Below are 15,197 nucleotides of genomic sequence, written 5' to 3'. Positions count from 1 at the left end.
CATGAATCAAATCAGTGGGCGTTATGAGGATGATGATGATCATTATTTTCCTCACCATGGTTGTGTGAATTTTACTTAGTCATTTATATTTAAACCACACTTCGCTTCACAAAGATTTGGGGATGGCATATAGTGAGAGTGAAGCTTCAATCAATCAATTCTTTGCTCATTTATTTAGTCTCTCTACCCTTGAATGCATAGATAATATTAAAGGCATCCGTTAAAGTACTGTTTCATATTTGATATACTTAAGGGAAACGTCAAAGATTACACACCATCACTTGTATACTGCATTCTACTTGGCTCCTATTCTGATGTATTTCAATTTTTAAAACAGCAAGCAAGTTATCAGAAAGGCTCTGAGATAAGCATTACTCAACACCAGTGAAGTGGAAAACTATACCACTACATAACACCCCAGTTGCATGCAACTAGAAACAGCACAGAGTATGTGGCCATTGTGAACATGAACTAATTCTTTTATGTTCATCTTGTTGGCTAAGATCAAGGGGAATACCAAAATATTTACTTTCTCCACTAGGTTCCCATAGACATTTATAATTGTGATGATACTTCAACAGTCTTAAAGGCAGACTTGATACTGACACCAGACTTCCTCCTTTTGTTTGCCTTCTAAGAAGAGGACATTAATAACAGCAATGATTAGCCATCTCAGTCATCACTCAATCCAGACAGGAGGTACAATGGCCCTTACATCAAATCTGACCCGTGACGTAGAAGCCTTCAAGCCTTGTAAGTGAGTCTTGATAAGTCCCTCCACACAATAGGATTTCCTATTATAAACATCTGTTTTCTCACATGAACCATGTTGAAAATGTTAAAAATAAGTCTCTCTTTCCATATCAGCTTGTAAAAGGAATAATCAATCAAAAAGTAAGGCTGAAGGTCCAAATCTCCTCCCCCACTGATGTAAATTTCCACCTTAACTTTCTCAGGGGATCTGAAAGTTCAATGCTAAGGAAGGTAACTGTTAAACTCTTAAGAACGCAATAAAGCTTTTCTTTTTCAAATAGTAGATAATATCTACTAAAGATATTAAGTGAACTTTGAAAGAAAAGAAAAAGTAAGGCAAAATGCTACACAATGTGCCAACATTCCTTCCAAATCTAAGACTGTGCATAATCAGGTCTCCAAACCAGTGCTCCATTTCTCTTTTCCTTGGGGATTCCTCTGGAGTCAGGTGGAACATAAATGAACATTTAGAGCCTAAGTCTGAGAAACCCATTGGGAAATAACACTATTGTTCCTACATGTTCTCTTGCCATCTTCTAGATTTCATCTTAAAGAATCTTAGTCATCTAAGCTGTTGGCTAAGAAAAGGAGGAGCAGATCTGTACAGAGTTCAAGAAGGGCAAAGAGGATTTATCCATATACCAACTGCAAGTGATAGTGACTACCTCAAATGCTGTATTCAAAAGGATTCTGAGATCATGTTCAGGCTCAACAGGAAAGAATTTGTGATGATCATAATGTCTACCAAGGTCATGTGAAGGGGGAGTAGCAGCACTTATTGCCTCCCTTTTATGTAGATGCATTCATCTCCCTAGAAAAAGTCTGGTCATTGCACATGTGACCAGGCTGATGATGTCGGAATACCAGAAATAAGGGCTGCTAAAGCAAACGCCGCGGCATAACTTAATGTCAGTGTCCTACCCTACTTTCATTAATTTGCTAAACTGTGCTCAAGTCGTTTAACCCAACTGACAAAACCCTTTTTCTTGTAATGATAGAGAGTACTATGCAATAGAATGTACTTCAATGAAAGAAATGTTCTTTTTTGTTTAAAGTTTATTTATTTATTTTGAGAAAGAAAGAGAGAGTGGGAGAGGGGCAGAGAAAGAAGGAGAGAATCCCAAGCAGACTCCACACTGTGAATGCAGAGCTCAACGTGGGGCTCAAAATCATACTGTGAGATCATGACCTGAGCCAAAATCATGAGTAGGATGCATAACTGATTGAGCCAACCAGGCGCTTCTGGGAATGTTCTATATTTGAACTTTCCAATGTGGCTACTAAGCAGTTGAAATATAGCTAGTGAAATCGTGGAACTGAAATTTTAATTTTATTTCACTTTATTTAAATTTCACTTTAAATAGCCATATATGACAAGTGGCTACTAAATCAGATAGCCAATATGTTTATGGCTGACTGTGACTGGAATATGTTTCCTTACAATGTTGAAGTAAATCCATGGAGGATAGGCTCTAACTCTGTTTTGTTTATTAAAATACGCCAAGAGGGGCGCCTGGGTGGCTCAGTCGGTTGGGCGGCCGACTTCGGCTCAGGTCATGATCTCGCTGTCCGTGAGTTCGAGCCCCGCGTCGGGCTCTGTGCTGACCGCGCAGAGCCTGGAGCCTGTTTCGGATTCTGTGTCTCCCTCTCTCTCTGTTCGTGCTGTGTTTCTCTCTGTCTCAAAAATAAATAAAGATAAAAAAAAAATTTTTTTTAATAAAAAAATAAAATAAAATAAAATACGCCAAGAACCTAGAACACTGCCTGAAACATAGTAGGTACTTAATAAATATTCACTGAATGCAAATATAACCGGATGAAAAGATTTTAAGCCAATCCTGAGGTATGTGGAGTTTTGCAGTTTTTGGCTTTTGTATAACATCATGAGAGAGGTGTACTATCACAATTAAACACTCCCTCAGACTCAAACCATTACACAGCCCTTCATGACCTAAGTAGACAGTATTTTCCATAGAACTACATGTAGATAAAGGGCCAGTAGATGTATGTTTAAATTCTGCATTGCAGATACTCTGAAATCATCAGCCCCTAAACTGAAAAGAAAACAGTTTTAGAATTGCGGCATCAGGTACACTGATAGAACACATTATTTGGGGCAAAACTTCTCCATCACAGGGAGATGGTAGGGACAATACTATATTATCAAATCCACTGATGGAACTGAGTTTAAGAGCTCTTTTTGGAGATGCCAAATTGAACAGTTAATGTTTTTTCTTAAAGTGAGGGGAAGTATCCCTACAAAAACACATTTAGCATGTAACTTTCAACACCTTGAAAAAGTCACACATAATAGTCTGCAATACCAGCATTTATTTGCCCCCAAATAGTAATGAGAAGTGACAAAAATAGAAAAGCATTTAAGAAACAGATCAAAGAAAACAATGATGAATTCTGATCCAAATGAGATGGCATTTAAAAAAATACTGATAGGATAGTGTGAAGAACATCACTTTTCATTAGGAATAATAAATTCTAAATATTTATGCTTTGTGAACCTGATGCCAGTTCAGAAAATATTCCAGAATGAACTACGGCATTTAGCCTGCCGTTTGTGACACATGCCATCTAAATAACAATACAACAAACCATTGTGCAGTACTATGTGCAACATAAATAAAACATCTTCTGAGCACTTTCTTCCACCTCTCAATACTTGTGGGGACATCTGACCTTGAACTGAGAGTCTCTTCTGAAAATGTTGTCCACATGTCTGAAGTTCTCCCCCTCACACATGTACTCTGCCATCCACTTCCAACCAAACCGTCTAAATTACATTCAGATTTTTGTGGTATCATAATAACTTCAATATGGGATATATTTTCAACATTCTGGTCAGAGACTCCTTTCTTCCCCGTCTTACCCTCATTCCAAGTTATTTCAGGTTTGCATATTTCATTTTCACATCTCAGTGGGACACCCATCACATAACATTTATTTGTGAGGTCCAAAGGCATAATGCGGGGGATTGTGAACTAGCATGTCAAAACCACATACTGCATGCGTACGTCTTAAAGAATGAAAAAGGATTCCTTTTTTCTCAAGATATATAAGCTGTCTCAACAGTATAAGTCCAAAGTGAATACCACAACCTAATTAAAGATGAAGAGCATAACAAGCAGTATTAAAATGTCTTTTTGGATTCATTCTTTTCCAAGTTATGTTTTTATCAAATGTCCTGTCTTATTAATGGCTTCAATAGACATAACGAGTATACACCCCTTCTAATCTCGCCAAATTCAGAAGAAAGTTGAAAGAATTTTTCCCTCTATATTTTGGGAGTTATGACAGCAAAGAACACAGTGGCAGGCAGAAAGAAGCCTTGAGAAGATGCCTAGTCCATTCACCTGCCTACAGGGATGAACACACTATTCCCAGCAGAAGGAGGCTGTTTTGAAAGATCTCTAGAGTCAGAAATTCCACAGTCTCTCTGGGGACTCAGTCCCTACATTTGAGAACCTTTATTTCAAGGAAATTCTTCCTCTGGGTCTAACCACACTTCATGGCCACCTTCAGGAGCATGTGAGCCATGTGGTCACACAGGGCCCCGCGTTCAGAAGGGCCCCACACTTGATTTAATGTTTTGCCATCACCACCTTGAAATTCTTTTTTTTTTTTTTTTTAGAGAGAGAGAGAGAGAGAGAGAAAGGTGCTAGTGAGCAACAGGCAGAGAGAGAAAGAGAATCCCAGGAGAGGCAAAGGGAAAGGGAGAGAGAGAGAGAGAGAGAGAGAGAGAGAGAGAAGCAGGGCTTGTGTTAGCCCGAAGCGGGGCTCGTGTTCACCCAAAGAAGGGCTCAAGCTCACCTGATGTGGGACTTAAACTCACAAACTGTGAGATCATGGCCTGAAACATGAGATCATGACCTATGCCGAAGTAAGATGCTTAACAACTGAGCTACCCAGGCGCCCCTGAAATTCTTAATGTAATCTTGCACTTGTCTTCTGTAAGTGATGTCTGCTGCAACAGTGAATTATGTGTAAGAAGGGAAGACATGTGCGGTACGTATTCCTTCTACCTTTCTGCCCCATAAGCTTAGAATTCTATGGCCCCAGAATGAGTGGGAGACAGGGAGACTCAAAGCAAATACAAGGAGGGCATGTCTAGACTGATTAAGTGGGGGCACTGACAGCCTTTAAGGCGTTTCATTGCACCAAAACTTGTTTTGAATGAAGAAAGTCAGCAAATAGATTCAAAGAAACAGGAATGACTAAGGAAGTCCATTACACCCCTGTTACTTCCCTGTATTATCCGACTACTTACACTGAAAATGGTAACAGAAGGAAAGGGAAATAGAGTAACACAGAGCTCCTTTTTCTTTCCTTCCCTACTCATCAGTAAGCTGAAGGTGGAAAGTGTTGGTAGATGTGTGCATATCAAGAAGGGAAGTAAAAGCAGTTAATTTTGTGCAGTGATTCACAGCTCTGTAAGAACAAAATACATATGCATGTATGAGCTACAAAATACAAATTATATAATTTTGGCGATTCTGCATATAGGTCCAATGCTCTTATATTTGTATTAAAACTGGCATTGCACATTATAAAGATTCATGGTAAAATTCCTGCTGACAACTTAAATTTTTTATTTTTCTTCATTTAGAATAGCATAAAATAGCAAATAAAAACATCATGATGAGACACAGAAAGTAAAAAGCTTTGTTTTAGAATCTGTTTTAACAATATTTTGGTTATTTTTCTACTTTTTTGAACAAGGGATCCACATTTTCACTTTGCTCTGGGTCCTGTAAATTATACAGCTGGCCCTGCCCTGCTTCCTCATGCTCCAGATTATATCTACTACATCTGTTCTGCCAAGTCACTTCTTATTAGCTTTCACCCTTTCTCTAGTCATTCACCCAACAAATATTGACTGTGCTATGGTCAGGAACTGTGCCAGAGGCTGAGTATAAAAATGAGTAACATATAATTCCACTGTATTCCATTATCTCATTTAATTCTTATTCAACTTGGGTAGGTCCTATTATTGTTTCTAGCTTAGAAATACATAAGTAGAGATTTAGAACAGCCAGAAAACCTGATCAGAAGGACTTTATCATCGAGTGGTGGAACCAGGAACTGAGGCCACCAAAGTCTTTCTGACTACTTAAATCTGAGTTCACAGTTATCATTCTCACTAATACAACCCAAATTGTATTCTTTGTTCTCTGTTATTACACTGTCCACATTTCTGGCTTCTCAAAGATCAATTTTAGCAGTAATTTCATTTTATGAATCTAAAAAAAAAGGTATACTCTAAATTGTTTCCCAATTTATTTATTAGTATTTTGTTTATGATATAAAATACAGCTTGAATTTTTTTTTCATCTGACAATACTTTGACCCAATTATAGAAAATTACATTGAACAGACAAAGCCTGTGATTTTCAAAATCTTGTTCATGACTTTGTTTGCTAAAATACAGTGTATTGATAAAAACCAAAAAACAAAAAGACAAACATGTGCTTTGAAAGCAGCCAGACCTGGGCCCAAACCATGGCTCTATATCCACTAGTTTCCAAAAGGTACTTAACTCTCAAAGCCTAAATTTTCTCATATGTTAAATGGAGGTGAAAATAGTACCTTAACAACCTTCTAGGCCCATGTTTAAGATTAAATGAGACAATCCTTGTGGAACACTTAAAATATCACCTCGTGCCTATTTAGTAAGTACTCAGAAATGTTAGTTTTAGTACTATCATTTTTAGCCCTATGTTCTCATGGCTATGTTTGAAATGGCTTTTTTCATGAAACGGTTTCTTCCAATACAAAAAAAATGAGTCCAAGAGTCTCTAATTTCCAAGAAGTATATTATTTCTTTGTAAATAAAAGCATGCAAAAAGTTCCCTCATGATGACACCTGGTAGTCATACAAACCTCTACAATTCGAGGGGTCTGAGATGTTTTTATTCATATAATCTTTCAACAAAAACTCTAAATATGAACCCTCATCTTCCCCCCCACTTTGGTTCTAAACTGCCTATTGAAAGGGTCAAGAGTAAAAAAGTTTATACACTATGTATTAAGAACTATATAAATGTGACAAAATATTCCTGTCATTTGGCAAGGCTATCTCAGTTCTCCCTAACCCTTGAACTGACACTTAAATTTAAGAACACTGAGCAAATTAAAATGGCTGAACTGTTTTCTCTGGTGGAAAAGGAAAGGATTAGCTAATCTGAAGGTTTACTGCCATCACTCAGGCAGTCAAATGACTGTTTCCCTGGCTTCTAAGTGATTGAAGAGCACATAAAAAATAGACTGAATACCACATAAAAATGGACTCTATACCTATTTTTAAAATAGCTCTAGAAAAAAAAAAGGCCTTCATTTGACATTTTTATTATGATTTAAAGAAAAGGAAAACAGGATCTGGGTTTAAAAAAAAAAAAAAAAGCCTCCATCAGGTACCTTAGAAAATACAACAGCCATGTGATATCTTCTTAAAACCACAATCTTTTCAATAATGGCTGTTACCATTGCAGAATCGTGGGTCCTTACCAATTCCTGGGTGTCCTGCTGCAGTGGCAGAAATGCTGCTTCCAGAATAGCGATCTGGTCGGTACTAAGCTTCTGCCACAGCCCAATCAGCAAAATCACCAAATGGGTGGCACTTTTCAGCCTGGTGAATGACTGGAACAGACTGTCTTGGTTTTCCTCTACTGCATCTGCGAGAGCGATTACCTGCAGAAATGACAAACTTCAGTTAGGGATAATTTCACAATGCTTGAGCCCTCAACAAATTGCATTTGGCACACTTGTGTTTTTCTTTAAAACAGCTTGATGAACTTTGTCTTCCACAAACACAAGCTATGTTGAGTAATAAAATAGTTATCATTCATCTGCTCACTTCCTTCTTTAAAAAAAAAAAATCCCTGATGTAATTTCAAATCCATATGGCCAGGGGATGAAAATATCCATGAAATCAGCTTAATGGGGACATTGTTCTGTGTCTGGTTCACCATCAATTGACCTTCTACAATATATGATAATAGAAGTAACCTCTAATACAGTTCTTATAGTCTTTATTACTAGCTAGAGATGGATCAATTAAAAAATATCAAAATAACCACATTTGCCGCGTAATTTAAAATAATGATTTCATTACATCCTTTTCAGAAAGTAATTATCTGCCTCTGATTATTACTCTTTATATGCTACATGGTGCTGAGGTATCCAGTATTTCTTTATTATATCCAAAAGGTAGATAATGTTCAAACATTTGACCAATTGAGTAATGTCATTTTTAACACAAATGTCAGGCACTAGCCCACAGGGATCTGAAAGAAAAAAAACGTTCAGGGTGTGTTAGCTTTACAATGCCAAATCTACTTAGGATAAAACTGGCAGGAGTAGAATTGGCTTTTTTTTTTTTTTTTTCATCCTCTTGAATAATCTTGTGGAAAAAAGAACTAAAGCAACAATTGAATAGAACATCCAAGACTGCCCATTGGTGTTTTATTTTAATGTCTCGGTGAATTTTGTGCTCATTAAAAGTAATGAACTGACTGGCCCAGAGGCTCAAGGCGCCTTACAGCCCCCAGAACAGGAATAGGAAAAGCTAGGGCAATGTGTGCTCCTTTCTGTCAGTCCCTGCCAGCTTGAGGGACTAGAGCTCAGATGACTTTCAGAACTCTAGTGCAGATGAGCCATTTGGTGATATTTCATGGCTTATTGAAACTGGCCCAAAGGGCTTGTTAAAAAATCATCATTCAAACAAGTAAGAGTTTACAGCTGTGTGGTCTCCCAAATTCCATATAGCAACGGGGGCTGTTGGGGGACAGTCCTCAGAGTGTCTGGGAGACACTGGAAAAGAGATGTAGGTTAGGAAAAGACAAAGCTGTCAAGGCAAGGTGTTTGCCTGACAATGCCAGGCAGACCATGATACTCTGGCATTTGGTTGAGGGCCTGCAAGAGTTATAAAAGACAATCACAACTCACATTCAGTCTCCAGGGAACCCTGGGAGTTTGGACCAAGGTCAGCATTGTAATAAAGTGCATTGCTTACTACGTACCTAGTACTGTGCTACTTTCTTTCCATAGGTGTTCAAAACAGTACATGATATCTTCTAGCCCATAAGGATCTTATAATTTTTTGGACAGGAAACATAAATATCCAACCAATTAGTGGAAAGAAACATGACTGTAATAATGTCCTAATTGTGCAGAACAGAAAATAAGTGTAAAAGAAGTTCGCAAAGGGACAGATTACTATGGGCCAGAGTTAATATCCCTGGGGCCTCTTTTACTCAAATGAGGCTTGGAACTCATCCCTTCCCTATTACTTCAAGAAGTCTCCTCTAAGAGACAGAGGCCACTTTCCATAAACCAAAACACCTGGAATCATCTGCTTCTTCCCCCAGCTTCACCATGATTACAACTGACTCCTGTTAAAGTCTACATTTATATTCTTTTTTTCCTGTGAGTGTTACCAATTAAGCCTCATTGTGGGAACCATCATATTATGACACAGATGCGTATTGTCAATAAGCCCAAATCATACAAAGATCAAGGTTATAAACACCTCCTGAGTGCCAGGTATATGCAAGAAGTTGCAGAAACCACTCTAGGGAATTCAATGGTGACAGATTTCATCTCTACCTTCAGAGAGTTAATAATGGAAAAAGGAAAATACGTCAGAGGCAAGTGGCGACGCTGTAGGGAAGACCCTATGAACTGTAAAGGAAAAATGCCGTCAATATTATGATTAGTAGGTTAATAATAATCCCTGTAATTAAGTGAGCACAGACTGCATGCCAAACATTCTGCTGTGCCATACAGGTACCAGTGTCTTCAATCCCCACTCCTCCACCTGGTTGGCATATCTCTGTTTTACAGATGAGGCCTCTGAGGCTCAGCGGATGTAAGAAATTTGCCCCGTACTGTGCACAGGGATGTAAACTGTGCCTGTGCTTCGAACGGCTCCATGCTTGGTTTAATGCCCTGCTGCCTCTGTCTTTAAATTCTTAATAATTTTATTTTTGAACTTGTGTTTTATACGTGAAGTCAATGATGGGGCAACAGAACATACACATGAGCAGAGGAGATACGTTCATTAACTCACGGTTAAATGCTCTTATATTTGCATTTAAAACTGGCATCGAACAATATAAGGATTGATGGTAACATTCATGCAAATAATCTTAATTTTTCTATACTTGGAATGACATTAAATAGAAAATAAAAACATGAGAAAGTGTGAAAGAGAGACTGCTGAAGAAAGGAAAAGGCTTTAGATTTTAGTGGCTATTTTAACAGCACTTTCTTCCTGACTTTTAACAAGGGCCCTGCATTTTCATTTTGCACGGGGAAGTGCAAATTAAGTGGGCAGCTTGACCATCACATAGCAAGTGAGAGACCAGGAGTCGCACTTTGGAGTCTCTCAATCCAAACCCTGCATGCAACCTGAAGCACCTGCCAGGTTCAGAGAAAGGTTTAACTATTACTGAGTCTGGAGCACTTTACAAAGGAAAAGGTGGAGGAAGAAGCAACTTGGCCAGTTCCTACAGGCTCCAGAGAAAGGACAGGTTGTCCTGTTTTCAATTTTGTGTGCCAGCTGTTAAACACGACCATTACTTAAAACTTAAGTTACATAAACTTAAAGAAATTACACCAAAACAAAGGTGATAAATACTCAAAACTCATTACTTCTTAATTAGTTCACTATTATCTAGGCCCTTGAGGTCACTTATGCCTACCGTATCTGTACGTTGGAAACACTCTGCAATGGTGGGCTACTGCCCATTTCTTCCCAACTTCACCTTCAGTGACCTCACGTTGGTAGCTTGAAATCAGCCATGGTGGAAGTATTTACCACATGAACACCAACAAATGTTACAGAGCCAGGTCTCCTCCCAAACTCCCACCTTCCCAGAGAACCAGTTGTCAAATATTTACCAGTGTGCCACTGAGAAGAGGTACCTGAAATTCATCCTCAAGAACAGATATTGGGTGAGGGGGCTTTAAAAGTACAGGAAACAACTTGAGCAAATTCATTAAAGCAGAAAAGTAGAGGTTGCTTGTTCAGGAAGGAGCAAATATTCCAGTTTGGGAAAAGCATTTGATGAGACAAAAAAAGGTCATCTGGGCAACTGCTGAAGAGGAACCAGAATGTCGAGGTGGAGACCGTGCATGTAACACTATAGGTACTGGGTGGCCACGGAGTACTCTGACTTGGGGCTGTCACCTGATGGAAGCTGCACTCAAAGCAGCTATCGGTCACAGTAAACATTTGGGCATTTGCTGGGACTTAAGTGAGGCTTTTATGCACGTTCCTCACTATCAAGGGAAAATTCTTACTAAGTGTAACAGCATGTCAGTTCGTGGACCCACCCAACTTGCTAAACACAGCTGTGGTAGAAGAATGACTTCTCAGTGAGACAGCAGCCCAAGCCACAGGATCTTTCCTAGGCAAGGCCCAAAATACATCAATCCGGGAGAAGCTTCATTTCTCTAAGTTTCGGTCTCTCTGGTTATATTTCTGTGCCATTGTGGAAAGTCTGCTATCCCCAAATGGTCACAGAAATTGGAAAGAAATGGGATAAACAATTCCTTATGTAAATTACCCCCAAGGAAAATCTTCCTGACCTACTGGCCAGCATGAAATACTAAACAGATCTCCATGTTCTCAATTTAGTTTTACACGTAACAGCCAAGTTTACTTTGTTCGCCATGAGAGCCAAATGAATTTAGCAGAATTAACATAGTAAAAAAGGCTGGAAAAACTAGACCCATCAAGATTTAGATCTGTCCCACCAAGGCCTAGAGGATCTTGCTGCTCACCTGGAAATGTGAAATGAGGCCAACCAGCTGCTAGGATTTGAATCTGAAGGAGTGTGACTTTTTAGTGCTTATCACTGGCTGTGCAAGATGTGTGTTCCCTGGTGTTCAACAGAACTATAGAAAGGGAGGGGTTTAGGAAACAATAAATGCTAACGATTTCAGGCACAAATGTGTTGATAGTCTTTGTTTTGCTTTTTCAAATTGAAGGTTTCCAAATAAAATGGAGACCCCAAAGGACATCTATGTCCAACTGCCATATCAGTTGATGCCAAAGTAATGAGGCAGAGGCCCAGGGAGCTGCTTGCAGGAAAATGCTCAACTCATAAAGTGAGTGTGAAATTAATCCCAAATACTTCCAGCTGCCAAGATAGGCTCTAAAATTGGTTACAGGAAAGCAGCAGCAGCAACAGCAGAGTAGACATGAATCATGCTCTATGTGAACACAGACATGTCCAATTTCTTCACCTAAACTCACCATCGAATCTGCCTCCAAATCTCATGTGTGGCACACAGAACCCCATTACACTGCTGTTTAGCTGTCATTTACTGAGCCCTCGCTGTGGGCCAGGCACTGTGCTAGTGCTGTTATATTCAGATTATCACTTGGTCCTAATGACTACCCTCTGAGGAAAAATTGTTGATCCCTACAGCCCCCATTTCCAGATGAGGAAACAGAAGCTTAGGGCTCAGATGAGCTTAGTCCTGAACTACAGCAGAGAAGGGCCAGGATTCCAATCCTGTCTCCTGATTGCCCATTGAGTGTTCCTTCTTCCACAACGGAACACAAATATATACAGTAGGCACCTTAAAATAATTCAGTGGGTTTTCATCTTGATAAACCAACAAAGATACTAAGGATAAACACTACTAATATATTACATCCATAACAGGCATAGGTGCTTTAGTGAGACTTCCACATTGTTGGGGATGAGGTCACCTCAAATTGAAATTTTCAGGTTGGTTTCTAACCAAAGTTACAGTAAGTAAAAGGAAATGAGTTCATAATTTGTAAAGGATTGGGGAGTTGTTTCTCAAAAAAATTGTATTGCGGGGGCGCCTGGGTAGCTCCATCAGTTGAGCATCTGACTCTTGATTTCGGCTCAGTTTGTGGGATCAAGCCCCACATCAGGCTCTGAGAGGGAAGAGCAGAGTCTGCTTGGGATTCTCTCTCTCCCTCTCCCTCTGGCCCTCCCCTGCTTGCTCTCTCTCTCTCCCAAAAGAAATAAACATTAAAACTAATTTTTAATTGCATTAGGTTCCATAAAGCTCAAAATTATGAAGACTTTAGAAATTAGCTATTTCCTATGCCTGCTCCTTTAGTGAAGCTACTTTTGAAAAAGGATGATTCATTTATTTTCTACAAATCTCAGACTACAATGTTTTCAGTGGTCTAAGCAAGCTGATGTTATGTAATAATAATTGTCAACGTTTACTGAGGACTTTCTAGGAGCCAAGCACTGTGCTAATCTCCTTACAGCAATTAGCTCTTTTATTCTCAAAACAGTTCTAGGAGATAGACACTATTATTGCCCATATTTTAAAATAAAGAGACAGAAATACAGAAAGGGTCAAGCAGTTAGTCAGTGACAGAACCAGAATTCATATCCAAGCCATCTGATCCAAGAATGTCACCAAGTAACAGTACCTGCATTAATTTCCTGCCCTCACATCAATGTAATCGTAGGCAAAATGTGGAACAAATTCTATCAGAAGCTCCCCAATGGGAGGTTTCAACTTTGCTGACCTTCTAATACCCCAAATGAATTGAGATGTATTTATTTTAATAAAAGTCCAGCATCGATGAATGAGTTAAGAAAATGGAGTGCCATGACATGGATGAGTTTGTACATCCCTGTACATCCCTATTGCATTCAGCAATAGGCCATGCAATGGACTGACCACCCTACCAAGCAGCTTTAAGTCAGTGATCAATTCACTTCCCTTATCTAGGCTCTAGTTTCATCACCTTTAAAATGCAGGGGTGGGAAACAGGATTAATAACATCCAACATAGCTGTGTCAGATTTTAAAACTTAAATTCCTTTTGGATGATATGTTGTTTTGAATGATCCACACCACTTCCCCTCTGTACTCATCCTGTGTTTCTCATTTAATGTTTATTGATTTTGGAGTTTTTATCTATAAAATGGCAGTAAGAATATTTTCTTTGGCTAATTCATATCATTATGAGAATTAAATGAAAGAGGTAAAAAGATGCATAATACCAAGTGTTGGCAAAGACACGGAGAAATCAGAATACCTCAAACATTGAGAGTGGTAATGTAATCAGGTAGTCGCTTTGGAAACAGGTTGTCAGTTCCTCAGAAAGGTAGACACTGAGTTGCCAGGGGAGGCAGCAATGACAATTGTAGGTTTCTACCCCAGATTAAGGAAAATATATGTCCACTCAAACACTTGTTCACAAATATTTACGTCAGCAATATTTATAATAGCCCCCAAAGGAAAAACAACTTAAATGTCCATCAACTGAAGAATAAATTAAATGAGGCATATCAATATTACAGAATATTATTCAGCCATAAAAAGAAACAGAGTACTTACACATGCTACTACATGGATGAGCCTTAAAAACATTCTGCTAAGTTAAAGAAGCCAGTCACAAAGGACTGCATTTGTGTGATCCCATTTATATGAAATGCACAGAATCGGCAAACCTATAAACACTGTAAACAGACTAGTGGCTTCTTAGCGCAAGGGGTGGGTGTGGGATAGGAGGGAATGGAAAGTGACTGCTAATGGTTGCACAACCTTGTGGATACGCTAAAAATCATTAAGTTGTACACCTTAATTGAGTGAATTGTTTTCATATAAATTATATCTCAACAAAGCTGTTAAAAGTAGTAAGTAAAAAGTACTGTGAAAGTATAATTCATGTAAGGGTGATAAATTAACACAAAGGCACCTTTATTTAAGAAACAACTTTGATATGTTAATGGCTATACCATATTGTATAACTTGGGCTTAGCAACATTCTGGATGATGCAATAATCAAATAACTTTAGAGTCATGTAGATATGTGTGAATGCTGGTAACACTACTTACTAGCTGTACAACCTTTGGCCAGCTCCTCTACCTTCCTCAGACTTGGTTTTCACTTATAAAATACTACTCAAGTAGTTAACATCCTTTCTATGCATTCCTAATTTGTTTGGCTCCTGGTTATTCTTTCTGAATACTCCATAGTTGAGGGTTCATTTCAGTGTAGTAATATCAGGCCAATTCTACTTTTTCTGTCAGGTTAACAGTGACAATGAAAAAAGGAAGCTCCTTCTCCGATACTTGAGGCACATTACTACTGCCACCTAAGGTGATGCAGGACAGCTGATTATGTTGCAATGTTTTCCGGCTCTCTCTGTGTGGTCACTCAATGGAACAATGCTCATTTGTAGCCACATTAATCAAATTTCAAAGTAAAATGTCATGAGACCATGTATCGAATACATAAGCCAAGCCATGTAAGGTTACAAGTTTTGGATGACTTTTTTTAGTCCTTTAGGAATTCTATTAAAATATATACACACGGGGCACCTGGGTGGCTCAGTCGGTTAAGCGTCTGACTCTTGATTTCAGCTCAGGTCATGATCTTGCAGTTTCATGAATTTTTTTAAAAAAAAATTTTTTTTAACG

General features: G+C 38.7%; 1 protein-coding gene across 5 annotated transcripts in view; it reads right to left on the bottom strand.

The window, feature by feature from the left end:
- Window positions 1-15,197, bottom strand: part of BBS9 (Bardet-Biedl syndrome 9) — a 434,296-nt gene that overhangs the window by 78,813 nt on the left and 340,286 nt on the right. For all 5 annotated transcript variants that reach the window (XM_042921788.1, XM_042921820.1, XM_042921795.1 and 2 more), the window contains one exon: window positions 7,270-7,452. In XM_042921788.1, the coding sequence (XP_042777722.1) occupies window positions 7,270-7,452 (183 nt within the window). The remainder of the gene's footprint in view (window positions 1-7,269; window positions 7,453-15,197) is intronic.

This window comes from Panthera leo, chromosome A2, assembly GCF_018350215.1.
Source record: "Panthera leo isolate Ple1 chromosome A2, P.leo_Ple1_pat1.1, whole genome shotgun sequence".
Taxonomy (NCBI): Eukaryota; Metazoa; Chordata; class Mammalia; order Carnivora; family Felidae; genus Panthera; species Panthera leo.
This window is presented reverse-complemented; position numbering and strand designations above follow the sequence as displayed.